At 37.0% G+C, this 13,075-nt stretch overlaps 4 protein-coding genes across 6 annotated transcripts in view; 2 read left to right on the top strand and 2 right to left on the bottom strand.

Annotated features, from left to right (window-relative positions):
* The window catches only part of LOC107612562 (4-hydroxy-3-methylbut-2-en-1-yl diphosphate synthase (ferredoxin), chloroplastic), a 5,660-nt gene extending 517 nt beyond the window's left edge, over positions 1 to 5,143 (top strand). For both annotated transcript variants that reach the window (XM_016314243.2, XM_016314244.2), the window contains exons 2-20: positions 96 to 341; positions 621 to 778; positions 941 to 1,047; positions 1,148 to 1,248; positions 1,352 to 1,428; positions 1,619 to 1,738; positions 1,838 to 2,068; positions 2,172 to 2,288; positions 2,390 to 2,464; positions 2,593 to 2,670; positions 2,754 to 2,813; positions 2,930 to 2,992; positions 3,117 to 3,261; positions 3,472 to 3,610; positions 3,796 to 3,873; positions 3,953 to 4,112; positions 4,201 to 4,299; positions 4,435 to 4,539; positions 4,662 to 5,143. In XM_016314243.2, the coding sequence (XP_016169729.1) occupies positions 125 to 341; positions 621 to 778; positions 941 to 1,047; positions 1,148 to 1,248; positions 1,352 to 1,428; positions 1,619 to 1,738; positions 1,838 to 2,068; positions 2,172 to 2,288; positions 2,390 to 2,464; positions 2,593 to 2,670; positions 2,754 to 2,813; positions 2,930 to 2,992; positions 3,117 to 3,261; positions 3,472 to 3,610; positions 3,796 to 3,873; positions 3,953 to 4,112; positions 4,201 to 4,299; positions 4,435 to 4,539; positions 4,662 to 4,763 (2,232 nt within the window). In that variant the 5' untranslated portion in view covers positions 96 to 124 and the 3' untranslated portion in view covers positions 4,764 to 5,143. The remainder of the gene's footprint in view (positions 1 to 95; positions 342 to 620; positions 779 to 940; positions 1,048 to 1,147; positions 1,249 to 1,351; positions 1,429 to 1,618; positions 1,739 to 1,837; positions 2,069 to 2,171; positions 2,289 to 2,389; positions 2,465 to 2,592; positions 2,671 to 2,753; positions 2,814 to 2,929; positions 2,993 to 3,116; positions 3,262 to 3,471; positions 3,611 to 3,795; positions 3,874 to 3,952; positions 4,113 to 4,200; positions 4,300 to 4,434; positions 4,540 to 4,661) is intronic.
* LOC107613790 (E3 ubiquitin-protein ligase MARCH7) overlaps positions 1 to 7,964 on the top strand; it is a 13,978-nt gene extending 6,014 nt beyond the window's left edge. For both annotated transcript variants that reach the window (XM_021108619.1, XM_021108618.1), the window contains exon 9: positions 7,717 to 7,964. In XM_021108619.1, the coding sequence (XP_020964278.1) occupies positions 7,717 to 7,793 (77 nt within the window). In that variant the 3' untranslated portion in view covers positions 7,794 to 7,964. The remainder of the gene's footprint in view (positions 1 to 7,716) is intronic.
* Positions 6,827 to 7,710, bottom strand: LOC107612561 (classical arabinogalactan protein 5-like). The gene has a single exon (XM_016314242.2). It carries the CDS (start codon positions 7,698 to 7,700, stop codon positions 7,137 to 7,139), a length of 564 nt encoding a protein of 187 aa, XP_016169728.1. The 5' UTR covers positions 7,701 to 7,710; the 3' UTR covers positions 6,827 to 7,136.
* On the bottom strand, positions 9,188 to 12,991 carry LOC107612560 (protein disulfide isomerase-like 1-4). The gene is made up of 12 exons (XM_016314241.2): positions 12,266 to 12,991; positions 11,952 to 12,081; positions 11,448 to 11,613; positions 11,244 to 11,362; positions 11,048 to 11,128; positions 10,710 to 10,796; positions 10,522 to 10,596; positions 10,299 to 10,367; positions 10,135 to 10,215; positions 9,919 to 10,053; positions 9,716 to 9,772; positions 9,188 to 9,608 (listed from the first exon to the last, which is right to left on the bottom strand). The coding sequence occupies exons 1-12, from the start codon at positions 12,832 to 12,834 to the stop codon at positions 9,417 to 9,419; spliced, it is 1,761 nt and encodes a 586-aa protein (XP_016169727.1). The 5' UTR covers positions 12,835 to 12,991; the 3' UTR covers positions 9,188 to 9,416.

Raw genomic sequence — 13,075 nt, forward strand, 5'->3', positions numbered from 1 at the left:
TTTTTTTTTTTTTTTTTTTTTTGTTAATTATGACATGTTTGTACTTGTTTCTCATATGCCCAAAGTTGATTTGAGTTTTGTTTAATGTGATCAAGGTGAGGTGAGGTGCTGTTACTCTTTGAAAATGGCTGCGGGTGCAGGAGCTGTGCCAGCCTCTTTTTCTGCCCTCAAGACCAGAGATTCCAGCTTGGGGTTTGCAAAAAGTATGGATTTTGTGAGAGTTTCTGATTTGAGGAGATTCAAGTCTGGAAGAACAAAGGTTTCAATTATCAGGAACTCAAGTTCTGGGGGCCAGGATATTGCTGAACTTCAACCTGCATCCCCAGGAAGTCCTCTTCTAGGTATGATTATTGATGCAGAGAGACACTTGAAAACTGATTTCTATATGATGCATGCAATCAAAGCAAATTGTTCTATGTGAAGAATAAGTTCCATACCTCAAATCCTCCTCTTTATTTTCAAATTGAATTTATAGCTTCAGTTGCCTTTGTTGTCCATCAATTTCACAACCAAATGTATATGTAATCTATGGAGCCTAATTGGTATTTGGAGTGTTTCTGCTATGTGGTTATCTATTCATTTTAGCTTTCTCTGAGGCATGGTTAATAATTTCAATGTAGTTCCTAGGCAAAAATATTGTGAATCATTACACAAGATGGTTAGGAGGAAGACAAGGACAGTGATGGTTGGTAACGTGGCTCTTGGTAGTGAGCATCCGATAAGAATTCAGACGATGACTACAACTGACACTAAGGATGTTGCTGGGACAGTTGAACAGGTTTTACATCTTTTCTTCTGCTTTCAATTTACATTACAAGCTTCTATTTAAGTTACATCGTTTCCGCTATTTATCTGTGTTTCCTTTTTTTCTGTTGAAAAAGAAAAATAACTATTGATGGAATTGGTGGATTATGTTTATTTATCTGTTGTTTATTGGCAGGTGATGAAAATAGCAGATAAAGGAGCTGATATTGTGAGAATAACAGTACAGGGAAAGAAAGAAGCTGATGCATGTTATGAGATTAAGAACTCCCTTGTGCAGAAAAAGTAAGTATTAATGTGGTTATTCTTGAGATTTATTAAAAAAGTTGATGCTGTAAGTTGTAAGTTCATCTTATGTTTTCAAATTTTTTATTTGTGTGTCCAGCTACAACATTCCTTTGGTGGCTGATATTCATTTTGCTCCATCCGTTGCTTTGCGAGTGGCTGAATGCTTTGAAAAGATCCGTGTCAACCCGGGAAATTTTGGTATGTGCACCTCTTCAAATTGTTATTTGTCAATCTTTTTTCCCCCTTCATTTGTTTTAATTGTTTGCTTATATTCTGAATCCATGATTGTGGCCTTTCGCAGCTGATAGACGGGCTCAATTTGAACAGTTAGAGTACACTGAAGATGACTATCAGAAAGAACTTGAGCATATTGAACAGGTAAAGACCATCCCCTTCCCTTGTCCACTTCTTGTTTTCCAGACAAAAATCTGAGCAGGGTTTCACCGAAGCAGAATCCATGTCCAAACAAGGCCTTATTTTTGTTTGCTAGAATTGTTTTGTTCACTGATGTTTAAAAACTTTATTTCCTTCTTTTTACTGACTTACTTTAAGCTTTATTTATTGCCAGGTATTCACACCATTGGTTGAGAAGTGTAAGAAATATGGGAGAGCAATGCGCATCGGGACAAACCATGGCAGTCTTTCAGATCGTATAATGAGCTATTATGGAGATTCTCCAAGGGGAATGGTAAGCAGTACTTCCCCCTCCCATTCTGCTATATGTCTCTGGTAATTTATGTGATTTTCAACAGAGAATTTTCCTTCTCATAAACAATGATTGCAACAGGTTGAATCTGCCTTTGAATTTGCAAGGATATGTCGAAAGTTGGACTTTCACAATTTTGTTTTTTCTATGAAAGCAAGCAATCCGGTTATCATGGTCCAAGCATACCGGTTACTTGTAGCTGAAATGTATGTCCAAGGCTGGGATTATCCGTTACACTTGGGAGTAACTGAAGCTGGAGAAGGTGAGGATGGAAGGATGAAGTCTGCAATTGGCATTGGTACTCTTCTTCAGGTATGGATATAATAATGTATTGCTAATTATTAAAAAAAAGGATATGTTCATTCAGCTTCTTACCATTCATTATGGTGTACTATTTTGATATGTCTTTGTTCAGGATGGGTTAGGTGATACAATAAGGGTTTCACTCACTGAACCACCAGAGGAGGAGATAGATCCTTGTAGAAGGTTAGCAAACCTTGGAATGAAAGCAGCTGAACTCCAGAAAGGAGTGGTATGTGATTCAAATGAATGCCTTTGTTTGAAATCCTAAGTCAACTAGACTCTTCTTACATTGACAAATACCAAGGAATTCTGATGGATCTATTTCTACAGGCACCTTATGAAGAAAAGCATAGACATTATTTTGACTTCCAGCGCCGAACTGGTCAATTGCCGGTGCAAAAAGAGGTAAAGTATAAACTTGTGTAACAAACTTAACCAAAATACATACCACATGCAGACAATTAAGAAAAGTTTTCCATGTTTTCCTTATGGAACTCCTCATACATTTGTAACACATTTACAATGTAATACAGGGTGAGGAAGTGGATTACCGAGGTGTCCTCCACCGGGACGGTTCTGTTCTCATGGCAGTAACCTTGGATCAGTTGAAGGTAACATTTTGGAACATTTTCGATTTGCAAGCACGGGTACATTACATCATTCTAAAATTTATTTCCCCTAATATTTTTTGCAGATGCCAGAGCTTCTCTACAAGTCACTTGCGGCCAAACTCGTTGTTGGCATGCCATTTAAGGTTTCTGTTACTTTTTTACATGTCAAAAAAGGGGTTTCTGTTGCTCTTTTTGTTGAATGAATATCTGATGGATTTAAATAAGAAATTATTGACAGTATACTGTTATATATATGCAGGATCTGGCAACAGTAGATTCAATCTTGTTGCGGGAACTTCCTCCAGTAGATGACCATGATTCTGTAAGAACCTTTACCAAGGCACCATTACCTGTTCTGCCTCATTCCTCATACTACTGTATTTTTCAATCAATTGCAACTGATGGCATGGTTTGTTCCCTCTTTCCCATTTTGGATACTGTATCAGCGGCTAGCTCTCAAGAGACTGATAGATATAAGTATGGGGGTTATAACTCCTTTGTCAGAGCAGCTAACAAAGCCATTACCCAATGCCATAGTTCTAGTAAATCTTAAGGAACTATCTACTGGAGCGTACAAGCTTTTGCCACAAGGTACTACCCAATGACTATCCTTAAGGTTTAATGACATTTTACACTCCTTGTGAAAATTACTTGTTACTTTGAATTTTTGACATGAGCTAAGGAGGATATAAGTTTGTTAACAAATTTATATGCTGAAATTTACAATTTGCTATGATAACATCTTTATACATGCACTTCAAAGTTCATATGTGATCTTAGGTGACTTTTTGGTTCTGTTAGGTACACGGCTGGTTGTGTCTGTACGAGGTGACGAGCCATATGAAGAACTGGAAATTCTCAAAGGTGTTGATGCTACTATGATTCTTCATGAGCTGCCTTATACAGAAGAGAAAATTAGTAGAGTTCATGCAGCAAGAAGGTGACAATGTTACTCATGATTAACTATTTGTTGCATCAATCTGGCTGCATCAATGCAATCAGTATCAATCCTAGACCCTCTTTTCTTGGCTCCTCTCTCTAAATAGTAATAAATGACCCACTTAACACTGCTACCTGCATGTGTATATGATTATGGTAATCCTGATTTATTAACATTGATGTCAGGCTATTTGAGTACCTCTCTGAAAATTCTCTGGACTTCCCTGTCATCCACCACATTCAGTTTCCACATGGGATTCATAGGTAATTCAAAGTTATGGTATTTATTGTTCAAGATTCGAGAAATGCAGTCCTTGTGAAACCAAAGTTCTTCTACTTACAGGGATGACTTAGTCATTGGAGCCGGTTCTAATGCTGGAGCACTGCTGGTTGATGGGCTTGGAGATGGTATCCTCTTAGAAGCCCCAGACAAGGATTTCGAGTTCCTCAGAAATACATCTTTCAATTTGCTGCAAGGGTGCAGAATGAGAAACACAAAGACAGTATGTTGTTCAACCCTTTAACAAGACATACGTTGAATTCGAAGGAATAGCATCTGTGATCTTTACTTCTATGTCTAATGTGTTGCAGGAGTATGTGTCATGCCCATCCTGTGGCAGAACATTGTTTGATCTTCAAGAAATAAGTGCACAAATTCGGGAAAAGACATCACACTTGCCTGGTGTTTCGGTAATCACCTACTCCTAACTCCTTTCCTCTGTAAACCACGCATCTCGCTCTTGTAACAATGCACTATGGTTTGCAAAGTTGCATAAAACAAGAAACTCTGCTGTTTTTGTAATGTGTTGTTGTCTCCTGCATCAGATTGCAATCATGGGATGCATTGTAAATGGACCCGGAGAGATGGCTGATGCAGACTTTGGTTATGTGGGAGGAGCTCCCGGAAAGATTGACCTTTATGTTGGGAAGGTAACATATTCTTCATTCCCAAATTACTAGCATCACACCTAACAAAAAAAAAGAAAAACCAACTTTTAGTTTTCTTTGGTGAGTGAAGTTTGAAACTAAGTTCAATGATATTATAATTACAGACTGTGGTGAAGCGAGGAATTGAAATGGAGTATGCAACCAATGCATTGATTGATTTAATAAAAGAGCATGGAAGGTGGGTAGACCCTCCTGCAGATGAGTAAAGGTTAATGGATCCTGAGTGAAGAGTTTAGGGTCCTGGTGTACATGTGATGTTCTAGTATTGAAATTTACTTTCAACGTAGTCAGAAAATTTTCTTGTAATTGAAGTCTTGATTTCAAAGTTGAAGGGGGTGGGGGTGCTCCACAGCTGCATGAGATATAGAGTTACAGACCACAATGTATTTTGCTTTACCCCCATCAGTAAAAATAAATAGCAATATGTGGAGAATGATGGGTTGGAAGTTGGAACAATGCCCTGTAATATTATCTTAAGAAGGCTAAGGTTGCATGTTTAACAAATTACAGAAACAAGAAAACCACTCTCATGTTTGTCACCCAATATGCAAAAAATAATTTAAGTTTGCACAAATTGTTTATCGAATTGTAAGAATCTCGTTTGTACGCCTTGGCTTATTGTCTGGGTTTATTAGCTTAAATAAAAATATTCATTAGAATAAACTAAAATTAAAAAGTCATGTTACACATCCAAATCTTTTTTACAATCAAGTTCAATCAAATTGGTCAAATCAGTCTCATTAGTGAGAGTGTGAATACACCTCCAATTACTTGAACGTTCCTGTGTTCCTCTTCTCTTCCTTCTTCTTCTCCTTCTTCCTGTTTCTCCTCCTTTTTTTAGCGTTCCTTTTTCTTTGCGTGTTTCCTTCTCGTCGTTCTTCTTTTAATTTTATTTTTGTTGCTGCTTTTTTTTTTCTTTTCCTCCTCCTCTTCCTAGTGATTTTGCAGCATTATACATTTTTTCTTCTTCTTTACTTATTTTTTTTATTACATTTTTTCTTCTTCTTTACTTATTTTTTTTTATTCTTGATAAAAGAGTAAACCAGAGAATAATGAGAAGATAAAACAATAAGAAAAAGATGAAGAAAAGAAGATGATGATAATGATGAAAAAAAAGAGGAGAAATTTTGAGTTTGATACATTCTAGATTTAATTTCGGTGTATTTTGAATTTAAATAAGGTGCACTTTTAGTTTAAAATTGTTTTAAACTAAGGGTATTTGTGTGCCGTCATCATTAAGGAATTTCGCTGCATTACAGATTTGAACTTAACGATGATGATAATAATTATGATAGAGGAGGAGGAGGAAAAGGAAGGAGGAGATAAAAAAAATTCAAATAAAAAAAGAAAGAGAAGGAGATAGAGGTGGTGATGTGGTGGTAGTGACGACGAGATGACGAAATAAAAAGGTGAGAAAAAAAGAGGAGGAAGAGGAGAGGAAGAAGATGATGATGACAATGAAGAAGGAGAGGAAAAGTTGGGTTATCATTAAATTTCGGTGCATTCTAGATTTAATTTTGATGTATTATGGTCTGAATTTGTTTTAAACTGAGTTTATTTGTGTATCGTCATCGTTAAGAAATTTCGGTGCATTCTGAATTTAAATTGATATATATATATAAGAAGAAGATGACGATGATGATAATAACGAAGAGATGGAAGTGTTGGTGACGATGATAAGAATAGAAAAAGATGAAAAAAAAAAGAGGAAGAAGAAAAAAAGAAGTAGCAACATTAGCGGGAAGAGGAGGAGGAATGCAAAGAAGGAGGAAAAACGTGAAGGAGAAGGAGAAGGAAAAGAAAAAGGAGAAAGAGGAGAAGAAGGAGAAGGAGAAAGAAGAGAAAAAGAAGCGCGAAATAGTTATAATAAGTTAGTTAGACTTAGTTAGATATTTTGTTTAGTTGTAAAGTTTTATTCAAAGCTAAATCAATCTTAGACTTGACATCAATTGCACAAACTTTTTTTTCACATGAAATGTCTTACATAATATACTGAAGGCATCGAAATTAAATTTTTTTGTCTTAATTAAGTTAGGAATTTGCTAAGAAAAATGTTTTATTAAAAATTATTGAAATAATAAATATTTTTATATTTTTAATGTATTAAATGTATTCAAAACTTAAAAAAATTATATTATTATTTTCTTAAAATATACTTTTAGCATACAAAATAACTAAATCTTAAGTGTAAATCATCATTTTTCTATTCCCTTTTCGTTTTCTTTACCTACAATAACAATATTAGACCGAAAGTGTAGAAAACTACAAATCAGAAGTGAAGTAAAATAATATAAATTCCCCACAACCTTTATTTATTATCACTATTACAGCTAGCAAATAAGAAGATCTGCAAAATGATGATGATACTCTTAAAAATGGAAGAAAGATGTTTCAATCATCACATGATGACCAACAAAATAAAGAATCAAATGGAATCAACATAGTATCCGCCACAACCAATAATAATGGAATGAATAATGAATCTAGCAGCTAGAAAAATATTGAATCTATGGTATAATAGCAAAAACAAACGTGTGTTACATGTTAACGTAGTTGTACGTATAAACCTACTACGTATATTACAGAAGCCCTCCTCTGGCAGCGGATCCGTACTGAGAGCGCCGTATATTCTCCTGCCGCTTCTTGTACACCATCCCTGCCAGTGCAACCACGGCGGCGGCAACGATAACTCCGATCACTATCCCGGCCTTCTTGCCGCCGCTCATTCCTCCTTCTCCGGATGCAGTTGCGGTCTCATCCTCGGGGTCCAAACCGGCGCGGCTTAGTGAGCTTCCATCCGCTGGTGAAGGAGATGGAGATGTAAATGGAGAGCTCTCCGGCGAAAAATCAGGACTCTGAGTTTCCGAATAAGGCTCCGGCGGCGATGAAGCGTCTGGCGAACTGGCCGGAGCAGAGTTTGGAGCGCCAACGCCAGGAGCAAAAGCCAAAACAGAAGGAGAAAGTGAAGGAGATGGAGATGGAGATGGAGATGAGGATGACTTTACCGGTGAGCTTGCGGGCGAGTCAGCTGGCGATTCCGGTGACGGAGACGGCGGAGACTCTGCTGAGACAGTGAGGTGATGGTGCAACAATAATAAGGAGAGTAGAGCGAGAAAAACAAACAAGGATCTCGCACTCGCCATTGTTATTGGTTCAGAGAAGAACAAAGTGGAGAACAGAAGAACGTAGATCTGAATTTGAAGTTGAAATTGAAAATGAAGAGGAACGAACTATGAAGACTGAAGAATGTGTGTGAGAAAGTGTTTGAATCGAAGCAAAAAGGGAAAACCGGTAGATCCGAGTGTGTGAGAAGTGACAGCTGATAAAACGGTTAGGTTAGAGAAGATCTCGAGATTTTGGAAAATAATCGAACGGTCAGCGGGAATGGAGGCACGGGATCCGGACACGTAAGCGTTGGGAAAACGGAAAGAGGCGCGAATTAGAGGAAATAATTTTTCTTAGTCGTTGAAGATTAATAAGGAAGAAAAGATCATGTGAAATGCAAAACAACCTTGTTTCGTGGAAAAGAAACTAGTGTTTTTGAGTTATAAAAATGAAATTGAGCTGAGATAGCGTATATAAACTATATATAATATATGAAGAGTAAGTTATTTAATTTTAATTTTATGAGAGTTACGTGCTTATTTGTGGACATATTATTTCACATGTATGTACAGATGGAGACAGAGTAGACGTATATGCGGAATTGCATGGAACCAGGCATACCGCACTCGCATGTTTCAAGTAATTTTTTATGTACTTGGAAACAGGCATGTACATTTTTAATGAAGGGAAAAGCTTGCTTTTCATGCAATTCAGGAGAGAACTTTATATTTTCGTAGGGGTTAATTGTACTTGTATGTCTACGTTATGGCGGTGCACACTGTTTCTATGTATTGATGGAATGATAGAGTCAAGTTGGTTAAAAGTTAAAACAATAGTGTCTATCAATGATGAGACATACTATAATATATTTGTCATATTCCGAACACTTAAAATGCCATTATAGTTTTCAGTTTCAAGTATTTAAGGCTCTTTTCATGGCAATAAGGATTCATGATGACTTTCATGATTAATTTCAAGTTATAAATTATAAACACATCAAAAGAGGGGAAAAGAAAGGTTACTTAAACGTGATTATATTTGATTTTCTGAGATTTCCCTTATTTAACACATCCTCCCAATTACTTAGGCTGGAACGATTGACGCTTTTAATAATAATAATAATAATAAAAATAATGTGAGTTTCATATAATTGACTTATCGGCATTTAAAGGCATTAGTAGTTGTATAATGTTTATCTCAATAATAACAGGACAAGGCTCAATGACAATGGAAGGATATCAAATGTTAGGCATTGCTCCCTTGCTACTATTATATTTCAGTTTAGCAGGTGATAATCAAATTGATATAGAAGTCGTCATATAACCCACACAAAACAGAAACAATTGTCTTCCAGACTCATGAAGATATAAGAAATTCCTTATTAAACAATCAACATTTGTCAGGAAACCCAAAGATTATTTGCCCCTTAATTATTCCTGTGTTCATTTATAATATCTCCTTGCGTTAAATATTTTTTCAAATAATTACTGGTCGAGCAAAATTTATTATTGGTGAGCTAAATAAATAAACTAAAATATAAGTAATTCTTTCTTTAACGAAGTCTAACCAAAATTCTAAAATATCCAAAAGAAAAAGTCGAAAGAATTAAAGATGATAGTAATACATATATTGGCCCCCATTTTATCCCACTTTCTTCTCTGGGGAAATATTCTTTTCTCCTTTTTAGTTGTGCTCAGTCGTCTTTGCCTAATCATGCCTCTTTGTAAATATAAATATATATAACTTAATTCACCTTATAATTCATCCTTCAAGTCGCTACTGCTACTCTTGCTTTCCTTGACGTCAGAACTCTCCTTGGTAACATCAGTACCCTCAGGTTTAGAAGTCGAGGCCGAGGCTGGTTTCTGGAGCTTGAATGGGATTGATGCATGTTTCTTGAGGAACTTGTAGAAAGCTACCACTGTACGATCTGTATCAACGGTAATCTGCAGACACAATGAACCGATAGCATGTTTAGACAAGGACATACATATCTTCCATGTAAAAGAAATGATCACGAGTCGGATCTAAAGTAAATGAAATATCAACGTACAGGGTCAAAACTCTTGTTTCCTGCTGGGAAGAAGAGTAGTGTGGGGAATCCATCAGACTGCAAAGTGAATATGAATCGATTAATTCTTGAATCCTATCATGACTGCATACAGATGTATTCATGAAAGGCAAAACAAAGTGTTTTTCTGCATCCTTGAAAATTCAAAATTTAGAATGAGTCTAGTTTAAATTTATATTGTTTACCTTTGCCCTAGGATGCTCATTTGTTGTTCCATCCATCTTGGCTATGACAAGTGAGTCAATACTGCGAAGATGTTTTGCAAGTTTGTTGTATATTGGTTCCAGTGCTTGGCAGTGACCACACCAGGGAGCATAAATCTGAGATTATGACAAACATTAAACTAACATGTCCAAGGTACAGATACAAATGTAACACCAATCTAGTGGGTTCAATTATACCTCTAGGAGAACATCCTTTGATTCATCCAAGACAATTTTGTCAAAGTTATTCCCAACAACTATTTTCACATCACCATCATTCTGTCACCAAGATAACAAAAGGTTACACATCATCGACTGATTCAATAGAATATGATTCATGGCTGGAAAAGAAAACAACTCACACTTTCTGGAACTGGATCCGACTTGTAGAAAGGTTTTAGCTTGTCTTGAAGGAAATCTTCCCCAAACGCCTGATATAGAATAAAGATTTGGAATCTTTAGCCAAAATACAGTTTTCAATTTAAACCTTGTTAACTAACAGAATTCAAAACTAACATCCAAGATCATCCCACAACTTGGTAGCAACTTCTAACAGAACCCCTTGCAAGAAGGCAAACAGAATACCTTTATTTTGTCAATAGTCATCTCCCCATCAAGCACAAATTTTCTTCCATCATCATTACCAGTGTATGCAAGTACCTGCATTGAAATTCCAATGGTTACTTAAATTCATTTCATGTAATATGTGAAATATCATAACTTTCAAACCTCAACCTCTTAAATAAATTTGAAAGGGAAGAAGGACTAATTACATTTGGACCATCCCCAGATATACCAAAGTAATCTGAAACCGGCTTTCCAACATCTTCATTATCCACTTGCACATACACAAAGATCAGCTGCAACAGATAAAACATACAATTATTCATTAACTCAATGTGACTCAACTAAATTTCATCAACTCCATCCTCCCAGTCTACTTTCATGACCCATACAGCAGTACCCTGCACCTGAATTCTGAGGTATAGCATGTATTGTATTTAAATAGTAGTGTTCTGAAATACAAGTCATATACACATTCGTCGACGCTCTAAAGAGAAAAAAAGTTATAACATATAGAAAGCCAATAACAGCCTGCAATGAAACATACCTTCCCCTTGAAAAATTTTGCTGCATCTTGAAATACCGGGAGGAACTTTTCCGAATCGTTTGAGGTTGCAAACAACAATATCTAAATGTTCAGTTTAAAAAACATAACACCATTAGAAGGATAATGTGGTGTCATTTCTAAAGAATATCTCAAGATTACAATATAATTAGATAGATAGATGCATATGGATAATTACCTGTTTCTTGATTGGATTTTCAAAAACTGATGGTGCGCTTTCTCTTGTAAAAGTTGTTACCAAGGGAAGCTTATTGGCGAACACAAAGTCTGCTAGTTCAGACTTCACAAATTGACCATCTGCAGAGATGGGGGGAAAAATACATCTTTACTGTAAACATCATGTTAACTAGCAGAAGAGGGAAGAATAAGATAGAAAACAAACCAAAATGGTTCAGTTTTTCCTCTTCTCTCTTGATCAGGATCAAAGTTGGGCGCTTAATGCTCGGGTCAATATGGAAAAGCTTCGCCACATCAGGATTCACAGTTTGATAAAAGGTGACTTCATCCTCAAGTCTTGATGCAGCAGCTAGCTCGTCACTCTCCGGACCCTGATTTTATGACAGGGTTAATGAAGCATAACAACCAACATTTTAAATATACAATTATATAGGTTTGCTTAACCCTATCATATAATCCAGATAAATGACAATAACATATCGTGCAGCTTCATCAAGGAGAAATTTGTTGACTGGTCAATTGGGAAACATAGACTTGCTACGACAAGATCAAGTTATCATGATGAATATCATTAGTAACCATCAATTTCAAAATCCATGTTAAAAGGTACAAAAAAAAAAGAGACAAATTCCACTTCACTTTGATACCGGTCCTACCAGATCTAACCAAACAGGCGATTGTAGCTTGACGAAGACATATAAATACTTACGACTAAAGAGTTAAGGAATCCCAAAACAACTTTGCTTTCGGAGGTCAAAATGCGTTCAGCATCCTCCACTGTGGTAATGTTGTAGATACCAGGTCCTATCTTCTTCTTAATCCAGCTCACTATAGCATCTCTGCATCCCAAATTCAAAAACAAAGTAAAATTCAGATCCAACAAAAGCAAGAACTTGTATACAAAACACAACGTGACATCAAATTTCAGCTTGGATGCAATTACACCGCTGAATTCTAAATCTGTCAAACACATAGTTAGAATCAAATTCCACAGAGATAGAGAATTGAGAACGAGATAGTTACTTGTTCCTGAGGCCATTGTAAGTCTTGTGAACTCCATCAATGAAGAAGTACACGGTGGGAAAACCCTGTATATCGTACTCCTGCGCTAATTCGTTCTCCTCCGTTGCATCCACCTTCGCCAAAATGACGTTCTCGCCCTTCAGCTCAGTGGCGGCGGCGGCGTACTCGGGAGCCAAGGCTTGGCAGTGACCGCACCAAGGCGCGTAGAACTCAACCATAACGTAGCGGTTGTTCTTGACAACGTCGGTGAAGTTCTTATCCTTCAAAATGACGACATCCTTTTCGTCCACTTCGGCTTCTTTGTAGGCGTCAGGATTGAACTCTGTCTCGTCGAAGCCAGTGAAGTCGTCGAGATCAGCGTCGTCGATTTGGTCGGGATCCGGGTAGTGACCTTCGTACTGGTGATGATGAGAGGAGGAGGTGTCATCGGCCTCTTCGAGGAAACTGAGATCTTCATCGTCATCAGCGGCGGCGGCGGCGGCGGTGGTGGCGGAGTCCTTGCAATAAGTAATTGAGAAGGTGGAGAAGAGGAGGAGAGTGGTGAAGGAGAGGAGAACGAAGATCCGCATTGTGAAGCAAGTGACAAATCCAGAAACCGAAGATCGAACGGAAGTGAAAGAGATCTGAGTAAACAGTGAAGTTATGTGAAGCCAAGTAGCTAACACTGACTTTGTTGACTTTCCGGTTTCCAGGGTAAAACAGAATGAACCTTCTTCTCTCTCTCTACGGCGTCGTTTTGGGTCAAAAACTGTCTTAACAAAACTCACTTGCTAATTACAATTAACAAGAAAATCTACCATTAACCCATGT

Source organism: Arachis ipaensis, chromosome B08 (assembly GCF_000816755.2).
Source record: "Arachis ipaensis cultivar K30076 chromosome B08, Araip1.1, whole genome shotgun sequence".
Taxonomy (NCBI): domain Eukaryota; kingdom Viridiplantae; phylum Streptophyta; class Magnoliopsida; order Fabales; family Fabaceae; genus Arachis; species Arachis ipaensis.

Coding starts and splice junctions, on each gene's coding strand:
- LOC107612560 (XM_016314241.2), bottom strand. CDS start 12,834: ATGCGGATCTTCGTTCTCCTCTCCTTCACCACTCTCCTCCTCTTCTCC. Junction 11,129..11,243: donor AAAATCCAATCAAGAAACAG/GTAATTATCCAT, acceptor CTGAACATTTAG/ATATTGTTGTTTGCAACCTC. Junction 10,597..10,709: donor TATCTGGGGATGGTCCAAAT/GTAATTAGTCCT, acceptor ATTTCAATGCAG/GTACTTGCATACACTGGTAA.
- LOC107612561 (XM_016314242.2), bottom strand. CDS start 7,700: ATGGCGAGTGCGAGATCCTTGTTTGTTTTTCTCGCTCTACTCTCCTTA.